This window comes from Megalobrama amblycephala, linkage group LG19, assembly GCF_018812025.1.
Source record: "Megalobrama amblycephala isolate DHTTF-2021 linkage group LG19, ASM1881202v1, whole genome shotgun sequence".
In the NCBI taxonomy this organism is placed as follows: Eukaryota; Metazoa; Chordata; class Actinopteri; order Cypriniformes; family Xenocyprididae; genus Megalobrama; species Megalobrama amblycephala.
In genome coordinates, this window is record NC_063062.1 from 3,217,199 (window position 1) to 3,228,950 (window position 11,752).

Below are 11,752 nucleotides of genomic sequence, written 5' to 3' on the forward strand. Positions count from 1 at the left end.
ACCAAAAAAGTGCATCCATCCATCATAAAAGTAATCCACACAGCTTCAGGAGGTTAATAAAGTCAGTTATTATAGTTTATAAAGTTTTAAATATGGATATTTTTCTTACAAAAACCCATTGCTTCGCTTCAGAAGGCCTTTATTAACCCCCTGAAGCTGTGTGGATTACTTTTATGATGATGATAAATGATAAATCTTGAGCCCCATTCACTACCATTATAAAGCTTGAAAGAGCCAGGATATTTTTTTTAATATATTTCCGATTGTGTTCGTCTGAAAGAAGATATACCTCATAGGATAGCTTGAGGGTGAGTAAATCATGGGATAATTTTCATTTTTGGTTGAACTATGCCTTTAATATAATAAAAAGTGTCATAAAAGCGCAAACAATCTAGTCTGCCGTGGTCTTTGTAAATATATCGCAGACGCTGAGCTGAGTTTTAGAAACAGCCAGCGCCGGATACAAGGGCTCAGTGAACTTCTGCTCGAAACTGTACAGCAAAGAAAGAGCTCCTTCCCTGGCCACGCTATAAAAAGACAAGCGACCTTCATTAAAATCCAGCAGCACTCCGACCTTACAAAGTTCAGCGGCACACACAGGTGAAGCCACTTTATCGTGTAGAGCTTCCACCTTTCCCTTCTCATAAATTAGACACCAAGAATTGGGGTAGAAGCCAATACGGCAGGCGTCCTTTTGCCCCTTTCTGCCTATCTGTCCATCACAGACGCCCACCTTCCAGCGGCCCTCATCCAGAGAGACCGCCACTTCCCAGTAGCAGCAGCCCCCGTCTATGGCATGAGAGCCCAGCACCTGGGGGAAAATGTTGAAGCGCGTCTCCTGCTCGGTGTAGTCCTGCTGGGTCTCGCTGTACTGCACCGTCCGGTTTTCATCAGACAGCAGCAGCTTTGGATGGGCAGTATCAGGATCCAGAGTTGGGCTTATCCCATCTGCGGACAGAAACATCAGGTGTCAGACATAATATTTGTGTCTGCCAATCACGGTCTTTCTGTAGACTCACTTAATAGTTTCATTTAACCAGACAGAATATTACACTATTATGACAAAATGCTGTCATAATAGTGTAATAATGAAATACGTAAGAGGGCAGGTGTAATATTTTTTACTTTTTCCTACCAGGGTTGCCAGGTTTTCACAACAAAACCTGCCAAATTGCTATTCCAAACCCGCCCAAAACGGGGGTCCCCGTGAAAATCGTGCATTCCAGGGGCTAAATATCATGTTATTTGGGGTCGCTTCAACCCGTGGACATGAAAAACAATCAGCGGCAACAGTGTTAAAGTAGCCCAATTCCGCGAGAAAACTGTGGACTTGGCAACACTGGTTGCCAGGTTTGCATAACAAAACCAGCCCAATTGCTATTCCAAACCCACCCAAAACTTGCCCAATCACGTTTGGGGGGTAAAAAATGAAGGGGGGGACAAAATTGTAAAAGTGGCCCAATTCCTATGGGAAATCCGCAGAACTCGTTTCATAATTAATGAACTTTACAGTTATTGAACTAAACTGACTTGAGCTGAATAATGACACTATTGTCTTTTTTAGAGCTGCTTTACAGAAGAATTTGAATTTGTCTCATATTTGATGAAGTTTGCATAACTGATTCTGTAATTTTCCTGTTTATTACCATGAAAGCTGCTTTGAAACAATCTCTGTTGTATAAAACACTATATAAATAAAGGTAACGTGACTTGACCTCACAGGCATGATAAAATATTGACAGCAGCTACCAGCGTAAACATCTTCATGTTAATATTTAACCAACAACCTAGAGATAACCTAGACAGCAGTATTATTGGATATGAGACGGCAGTATTATTGGACACCCAAACTATACTTTTTTTCATTTAAAAATATATCAAAATCCCTATTTGGATGGTAATTGTTTCTCATAGGAATGAATGGTATTTTTTAACATTTATTGCCATCCGAATTCAAAATGTAGATGTTTTTTTTCCCACCACCCACGTAAAAATCCTAGCAAACACCAAGGTTGTGTGGTGATTTAATTTCCATCCGAATCCACATCTCTGTGTCAGCACTACAGCTTATTTTATATGCATTATATGCCCTACAAATATATGTAGTATAATTAAGAGTGTAAATGACTCACACAGCAGTCTGAAAGGGTCTCGGTGAGGCAGTGATATGAGCACAGTCTCCAGTCTCCTCTCGGTCCAGTCATGAAGACAGTCCAGTCGGTCTTGGTTTATCTCCTGAGGAGGCTGGAGGTTTTGCACAGGGTCGGGCAGCGCAGTCAGTCTGGATGAAGACAGGATGGTTTAGTAAAAATAATCAAACACACTTCAAGGCATAGTTCACCCCAAAATGAAAATTCTGTCATCATTTATTTACCCTCAAATGGTTGCAAACCTGTATACATTTCTTTGTTCTGTTGAACACAAATATATTTTGAGGAATGTTTGTAACCAAACATTTGTGTGACTTCCATAGCAGTTTTTTTATACTATGGAAGTCAATGGCGTCCCACAACTGTTTGGTTCAAAATATCTTCCTAGAAATCTATACAGGTTTGGAACAACTTGAGGGTGAGTAAATGATGACAAAGTTCATTTTTGGGTGAACTATCCCTCTAATGAGTATATTTATCCAAATCACCAAATAATAGAACCATTTTACTTACTGTCCTGCTATTTTGCTGTATTCCTGAAATAAACAGAAACAGTTGTGTTACATATGCAACTTTACTAAAATAAAAGTACCAAAATATGTATAATAAACACAACTACAAATCTCTCATTAGCTATGTTTCCATTCAAAGTTGCGAATTTAACTTATGCACAAAACTGGAATATCACATAAAACATTTGCAAACAAAGCCATCCCATGTGTTCAAGAGAACAAAATCATCACTTCCTGGGAAATAGGCCCAAAATTTCTGTAATAAAAATGGAAGTTGTTGCAATCAGGGAACCCACTGTGGCTCTTTTGTCCTACATCATAAATGACTTGTGTCTCAAAGTGAGCAGACGAAATGAAATAAACACCATCATGTTATCTTGCGTTCGGATGCTGGTGTTTGTGAGCGCAATCATGTGAGACTCTTCTGGGAGGAAATTGAACCAAATCATTTTAATGACAGACTTTGGCTCAAGCATTGCAGAATAACAACATTTTAAATGTTGTGCAATGAAACTGATCCGCTGGTTAGTCCAGTTATCCAATCACATCGTCACATGAGTTTTGCGTTGTGCAACGAGAGATTGGTCAGTATGCACGTCTTCTTATTAAATAAAAAAATTGATCTGCCTCAATTGAGCCCATTTTTAGTATTTATGCGCATCTTGCCATTTCTATCCAGCATTTTTTTTTTTTTGCGATATCCCAAAAGGCACATAAAAATAGATGGACGGAAGCATAGCTAATGATCACTGTTGCTTGTCGTACCATGATGAAGGCCTGGTCCTGGTACTGTGACGTCCCTTCAGCATTGGTCATTCCCTGCAAGGTGTTTAATACAGTCTGGCTAGATGTCAAGGTGCCCTGTAATGCGTCCAGCTGCTTTTCAATGCTTCCCAGCACCCTGTGCTCTTCCTGGGCTACACAGCGTAATGCCTGCCCCTCCTCTTGCTCCAGAGCCTCCCGCATGACCTGATACTGCTGCAAAACAGCCGCCCGCGCGTCCTCCAGTCCCGTCTACAAAAAACAATGAGGTAAACGAGAGTTATGGCACAAAGAGTTACCTTTTTTTTATGGTATTGTTTTCTGATTATTCCTTTGTTTATTCCTATCTTCTGTTGTTTTAAAATATGATATATAAATAAACTTTGCTTTTAACACTAATATTGACTTGACTATTTATTTGCCCCCACCCTGATTTTTTTTTTTTTTTTTTTGCATATTTGTCACACTTAAATGATTCAGATCATCAAACAAATGTTATTATTACACAAAGACAACCTGAGTAAATACAAAATGCAGTTTTTAAATGATGATTTCATTTATTAAGGGAAAAAAGCTGTCCAAACCTGCCTAGCCCTATGTGAAAAAGTAATTGCCCCCTAAACCTAAAAACTGGTTGTGCCACCCTTGGCAGCAACAATCATTTAAGTGTGACAAAAATACAAAAAAAATCACAAAGGGGCAAATACGTTTTCATAGCACTGTATATACAAGATTATTGTTGATCGAGTGCTATTTTAAAATTATTTTATATACTAATAAAGTACTTTTAGCTTTTTTTTTTACAAACCCGATTCCAAAAAAGTTGGGACACTGTACAAATTGTAAATAAAAAAGGAATGCAATAATTTATGAATCTCATAAACTTATATTTTATTCACAATAGAATATAGATAACATATCAAATGTTGAAAGTGAGACATTTTGAAATGTCATGCCAAATATTGGCTCATTTTGGATTTCATGAGAGCTACACATTCCAAAAAAGTTGGTAAAGGTAGCAATAAGAGGCTGGAAAAGTTAAATGTACATATAAGGAACAGCTGGAGGACCAATTTGCAACTTATTAGGTCAATTGGCAACATGATTGGATATAAAAAGAGCCTCTCAGAGTGGCAGTGTCTCTCAGAAGTCAAGATGGGCAGAAGATCACCAATTCCCCCAATGCTGCGGCGAAAAATAGTGGAGCAATATCAGAAAGGAGTTTCTCAGAGAAAAATTGCAAAGAGTTTGAAGTTATCATCATCTACAGTGCATAATATCATCCAAAGATTCAGAGAATCTGGAACAATCTCTGTGCGTAAGGGTCAAGGCCGGAAAACCGTACTGGATGCCCGTGATCTTCGGGCCCTTAGACGGCACTGCATCACATACAGGAATGCTACTGTAATGGAAATCACAACATGGGCTCAGGAATACTTCCAGAAAACATTGTCGGTGAACACAATCCACCGTGCCATTCGCCGTTGCCGGCTAAAACTCTATAGGTCAAAAAAGAAGCCATATCTAAACATGATCCAGAAGCGCAGGCGTTTTCTCTGGGCCAAGTCTCATTTAAAATGGACTGTGGCAAAGTGGAAAACTGTTCTGTGGTCAGACGAATCAAAATTTGAAGTTCTTTTTGGAAAACTGAGACGCCATGTCATCCGGAGTAAAGAGGACAAGGACAACCCAAGTTGTTATCAGCGCTCAGTTCAGAAGCCTGCATCTCTGATGGTATGGGGTTGCATGAGTGCATGTGGCATGGGCAGCTTACACATCTGGAAAGGCACCATCAATGCTGAAAGGTATATCCAAGTTCTAGAACAACATATGCTCCCATGCAGACTTTGTCTCTTTCAGGGAAGACCTTGCATTTTCCAACATGACAATGCCAGACCACATACTGCATCAATTACAACATCATGGCTGCGTAGAAGAAGGATCCGGGTACTGAAATGGCCAGCCTGCAGTCCAGATCTTTCACCCATAGAAAACATTTGGCGCATCATAAAGAGGAAGATGCGACAAAGAAGACCTAAGACAGTTGAGCAACTAGAAGCCTGTATTAGACAAGAATGGGACAACATTCCTATTCCTAAACTTGAGTAACTTATCTCCTCAGTCCTCAGACGTTTGCAGACTGTTATAAAAAGAAGAGGGGATGCCACACAGTGGTAAACATGGCCTTGTCCCAACTTTTTTGAGATGTGTTGATGCCATGAAATTTAAAATCAACTTATTTTTCCCTTAAAATGATACATTTTCTCAGTTTAAACATTTGATATGTCATCTATGTTGTATTCTGAATAAAATATTGAAATTTGAAACTTCCACATCATTGCATTCTGTTTTTATTCACTATTTGTACAGTGTCCCAACTTTTTTGGAATCGGGTTTGTAATATATTTTCAGTTTTCATTTTAGTTTAAGTTTTAGCAGTTTTGTTATGTGCTTTTGTCATTTTTATTCATTTCTATTTAGCGATTTCTAATTACATTTACATTTCTATATAAATATTTTTAGTTTTAGTCATTTTAGTACTTCAACTTAAGCTTATTTTATTTTAGTTAGTTGCCAATGCCAGTGCAACATTTCTAATTTTCATTTTTTTAAGTTTTTTCATCTAATATTGATATTTTATTTTATTTCAGCTTTTTGTTAACTAATGAAAACGATTATTAGTTAATTTTTAGTTAAAAACAACACTGGATTAAAAACATGAACAAGTCAACAAAACATTTTAATATAAACTTTATCAAACATATATATACATATATATAAAACTTTCAAAACAAAATGACACACTTACACTTACCTGGACACCACGTTTTTTCTCACTGAGCTCAGAGAGTTTTTCCTGAATGGACTTTTCTGTTTTTTGTATTTTTTGCATCTCATCCTTTAGTGAACCCTGAGACATGAAGATAAAACAATGAGCAAGAAAGCAAAGATTTGTACTTCAAATAAATGCTTTTCTTTTGAACTTTCTCTTCATGCAAGAATCCTGAAAAAATATTACAATATATTGTTTGTTTCCAACATTGATAATAATCATAAATGTTTCTTGAGCAGCAAATCAGCATATTACAATGATTTCTGTAAGATCATGTGACACTGAAGACCGCAGTAATGATGCTGAAAATTAAATAACATTGAACGATAGTGTACTACTGTAGATAATATTAAATCACCAATTAAAACAATTAGAAAGGAGAAAAACTAATCCCTCACTCTGAGCTCCTGCTCGGCCTCGCGGATGCTGATGCACTCGTGCCCCTTGTGCGACCCAACCAGGGAACAAACGGTACAAACACACACTGCACATGATCGACAGTAGATCCGGTTCATCTCCTGGTGCTCTTGGCATCTCCAGAGAGACACATCCTCCACAGCGTTCACGAGCGGGTGGTTCTGGAACACCGGCTTCTCCAGGTGCGCACGCAGGTGTTCGGAGCACATGGAGGCCCCGCAAACCAGACAGGTCTTTACCGCCACCTTCTGTTCTGAACTGGGACAGTAATGGCAGGGCACAGAGCTGCTCCTGGAAAGTCTCTCTGATGATATGGAGGAGATCCCAAGGGACTCTTCACTGTTAGAAGCACTGACTTTTCCCCGCCTTCCAAGCGATTGAGAGGTGGCGTTGACTGCTGGTAAGTCACTGGCTTTGGAAGAGGTGGCTGGTGGCTCTTTTGAGGGAGCTTTCTCTCCCTGAGGTGTGCTGCTTGTCCTGGGTGAGCCTGTGTCACCGTAGGAATCTACAGTATGCTGGTCTTGCTGAGAGGAACTCGTGTTCCTCTCAGGAGATGATTCTGCATGAGGAGATTCGATCTCCTCTGATTCTGGAGGTGTGTGTTGTTCACTGCGTTGTGTTGATGTGTCACTCGTAGAGGTCGTCCCCCAAACCATTGATGGAGACTGGCTTTCAAATGGGCGTTCATCTGCTGGGGCCCTTCTTTTCTGTGGTACTGATGTTTCTTCATCAGAATCATTGATGTTGATTACATCGGGGCCACGGACGGTGTCATTAAATGGTGCTGTGCCCAGTCTCCATCCACCCCCATCGAATGCCGAACTGAACTTCCTCTTCCCATGCCATTTCTTCGAGTGTCGGCTATGATACTTCTTTCCAAAGGACCAATCTAGATGATAACACAGAACCGCATTAATGTATGTACTATAAGTATTTTTCTTCAGCGTCTGCTTTTTTTTTGGGGGGGGGGGGGGTGATTTTGTTAAAACTTGTATTTTCAACTTGTAATGAAAGTCAGATTAAAACTGTCTTTGAAGCTTTTTACCATGCTTTCATTATTATTATTTTTTATTAATTTTTTTCAAATGGATTTTAATGCATTTTATTTTCCTGGACCCAGACTTTTTGTCTTCTTAATCTATGAAAATCATTAATAATTTTTTTCTCACCCAATTTCTTTTCTTTTTTTTTTTTTTTAATTTTTCCTCTCAGTTGTGAATTTTGCCCCAAATAAAGTTTTTTTTTTAACTTGTTTACCAAGTTTTATATATATAATTAAGATATTTTTGATCAAATCTGAGAGGGTTTTTTTGATCCCTCATAGAAAGCAACATAATTACAGTCAATTACATAATTACAGGTAAATACATCGTTAAATACATCGTTAAAATAGTCAACGTGACTACAGTGGTTCAACCTTAATGTTATGAAGCGACGAGAATACTTTTTGAGCACAAAAAAAAAGACTTTATTCAACAATATCTTCTCTTCTGTATCATTCTCCTATGCTGTTTACGTTCAGCTCTTCCAGGTTCTATGTCAGAACGCCAGCTCAGTATTGGCCGACGCTGGTCATGTGAGCAGCATGACGCATGCGTGTGATGCTGACGCAGGAGCCGGCCAATAGGGAATATGTCGAACGTCACATATCCAAACGGGAAAATTGGTCTCATTGCATCTGCAATGTGTTAACAGCAGTATGAACTGACGGCATATATGTGGACTTTTAAGGTAATCAGCGAATCTGATTCACATTGTTATAGGTGTTTTATTCTATTAAATATCTAAACGTTAGTGTGAAGAAGAAAAATGAAAAAAGTTATCAATATATTATATTAGGTATATTTAGATATCAATCTGCATATGCGAGGGACATCAGTTATACTCATCTTTGCTCGCTCCTTTTAAGTTATCTTGAATAAAACGGCATTTTTTTTTCATGAAGCTCATTCAAAAGACCTAAGCCGGAAGTGAACCGATCTGTTTCACAGAATATGAAAGTTAAATTGCACATAAGCCCTATACTGAGCTGCCGTTCTTCTGATGTAAACACAGAAGAGCTGAACGCAAACAGCATAGAAGACTGACGTGGAGATACGAATTTGTTGAATAAAGTCATTATTTTTGTTTTGTTTTTGCGCACAAAATGTATTCCCATCGCTTCATAACATTAAAGGGTTAGTTCACCCAAAAATGAAAATTCCGTCATTAATTACTCACCCTCATGACGTTCCACACCCATAAGACCTTCATTAATCTTCAGAACACAAATTAAGATTTTTTTTATTAAATCCGATGGCTCAGTGAGGCCTGCATAAACAGCAATGACATTTCCTCTCTCAAGATCCATAAAGGTACTAAAAACATATTTAAAACAGTTCATGTGAGTACAGTGGTTCTACCTTAATATTATTAAGCGATGAGAATATTTTTTGTGCACCAAAAAAACAAAATAACGACTTTTTAACAATATCTAGCGATGGCTGATTTCAAAACACTGCTTCATGAAGCTTCAGAGCTTTACAAATCGAATCAGTGAATCGGAGCACCAAAGTCACGAGCAGTTTGGTGTTTGATAAGTGATCCGAGTCACTGATTCGACTCAAAAGATTCATAACGCTCTGAAGCAGTGTTTTGAAATCGGCCATCACTAGATATTGTTAAAAAGTAGTTTTTGGGGCTTTTTTGGCGCACAAAAAATGTTCTCGTCGCTTTATAATATTAATATTGAACCACTGAACTCACATGAACTGTTTTAAATATGTTTTTAGTACCTTTATGGATCTTGAGAGAGGAAACGTCATTGCTGTGAATGCAGGCCTCACTGAGCCATCGGATTTAATAAAAAATCTTAATTTGTGTTCTAAAGACACAAAAGTTCTTGCAGGTGTAAAACGACATGAGGGTGAGCAATAAATTACATTATTTTCATTTTTGGGTGAACTAACCCTTTGGACCTTGAATGACTGTAATTGCGTCGTTTTCTATGAGGGATATAAAAAAAACCCTCTCAGATTTCATCAAATATCTTAATTTGTGTTCTGCAGATGAACGAATGTCTTACGGGTTTGGAAAACCCTTTAAAAATGTAATTTCTTTCATAGTATTCTTTTAAATATAATACATAATTTGATATTGCCTTATTGATGTTGAAATGGAGTAAATAATCATGACTGTAAATTACAAAAGTATCATAATTCTCCCGTGATGTATATAAACTGTTGAACATTGTTAGTAGACAAACTACCGTAAAACTTCAAATAATAGCCCGGGCTTCTATTTACCCAAATCGCCGAACTTCACCGGCTTGTATTTGAGACAGGCGTCTATAAGAGACAGGCCTTTAATTTAGTGTTGAGATGTTCAAGCATGACAGTAGGAGGTTACCACATTATATTACGTTTTATTTATAATTAATTTGAATGTGTTTAACAAATCATTTAATGTAAGAAATGTCTTTGGCTATTGGCAGCATAAAAAAAAAAAATACATAAAAAACGAAACGATGTGACCGCAATGGGCAGAACAATACAAGTTACCCCTAAACGAATGTGTTTAACAAATAATTTAGTGTAAGAAATGTCTAAGATTATTGGCAGCATAAAAAAACGAAACGATGTGACAGCAATGGGCAGAACAATATAAGTTACCGCTAAAATCCATCGAGCATATGAACTTGTTGCCCGAAACATATCAACAAGAAAGAATGAAGGCTACCCTGTAAAACAACTGCAATCATGTGATAGAAAATTACTCTATTCATCACTATCATCATCCCCGCGATCCTCAATTACAAGTTCATTGGCGAATTCCTCCTCCACGTCGCTCTCCTCCACTTCTCCCTCTCCAGCCTCCGCTAACTCTGCCTGCCTTGCTTGCACTAACAGCTCTCGCCCAGATGCGCACGGCTCTCCCTCTTTGAAACAATGGATAAGGTGATCCTCACTTCCATCAGAAGCTACTGTCAGGCCACATACCTAAGGATAACATCCCGAAGTTAATGAAATATATTATCTCCTCTTTCTCCCTCGCACACACGCGCGCGCGCGCAATACCTTATACAACCCGATACTAAAAAAACAGACCAGGCCTCTATTTGAGACCGGCTTTTATTTACCCAAACCTGTCGTCACACCAGGCGTTTAAAAGAGACAGGCGTCTATTTGGGACTCGGCTATTATTTGAAGTTTTACGGTAGACAGACTATGAAAAGTCTTTATTTTCTATAACTCCATAAATGTATCCTCATATTCACTATTAAAATGCTAGAAACCTGATATGAGACACAGAATTGTGGCCTACGTCATGCTCAATGTACACAACATGTGCACTACAAATAACACAGGCTACACGTCATCAAAGTCAGCGTTTATTTTGCTCTCTGTTAAATGAACGTACTTATGTTTGGTCTGGCTGTAGATGTCGACGCTCCGTCCGTGTAGTCTGGCAGCTGCTGGTACTCGAACCTGCACTCGGGACAGTAATACGGTCCGGTGTCGGATCCGCTCCATAACTCCCTGATACAAGCCTTACAGAAGCTGTGGCGGCATCCCAGCGTCACCTGATCCCGACAGTCCTCATGACACAGAGGACATTTCAGAGGTTTGCCATTAGAAGCTCCCATCATTAGAGCTTTATTTACAGAAGAACGACTGACGATCGAAGAAACGAAACAGACCTAACACGCAGTGGGCGGGGCCTCACCTTTTGAATCGCGCAAACATTGCTCTTAAAGCGACAGTGCACAATATATTCTGTGCACAACGCTATCTATCTATCTATCTATCTATCTATCTATCTATCTATCTATCTATCTATCTATCTATCTATCTATCTATTGTTTTCACATTAGAATAGAAGTACACTAATGTGTTTGCGCTAAACCTTTATGAAAAGGTTTAAATAAACTTACTTTAAATAAAGTAAGAATGCCCTTATTCAGTACATTAGCTACTAACACAACATTCATGACTCATTAATTTGGCGGATTTTTTTTTTTTTGAAGGATTTATTAGAAATAAACTGAATGTCCCCAAAATAAAAAAACAAACAAAACAAAAACAAAACAAAACAAACAA

The 11,752-nt window shown here is 38.4% G+C and overlaps 1 protein-coding gene across 2 annotated transcripts; it reads right to left on the reverse strand.

The window, feature by feature from the left end:
• Nucleotides 1–243: 243 nt before the first annotated feature.
• Nucleotides 244–11,397, reverse strand: si:dkey-29p10.4 (E3 ubiquitin/ISG15 ligase TRIM25). 2 transcript variants are annotated; one of them, XM_048168944.1, is made up of 7 exons: nt 11,073–11,397; nt 6,656–7,563; nt 6,234–6,335; nt 3,428–3,676; nt 2,664–2,686; nt 2,133–2,281; nt 244–948 (listed from the first exon to the last, which is right to left on the reverse strand). In XM_048168944.1, exons 1-7 carry the CDS (start codon nt 11,299–11,301, stop codon nt 392–394), a joined length of 2,217 nt encoding a protein of 738 aa, XP_048024901.1. In that variant the 5' UTR covers nt 11,302–11,397; the 3' UTR covers nt 244–391. The 2 variants fall into 2 exon arrangements, with proteins under 2 accessions (XP_048024901.1, XP_048024902.1); XM_048168945.1 differs by having other exon boundaries at nt 6,240–6,335; nt 11,073–11,396.
• Between the last annotated feature and the right edge of the window lie 355 nt (nt 11,398–11,752).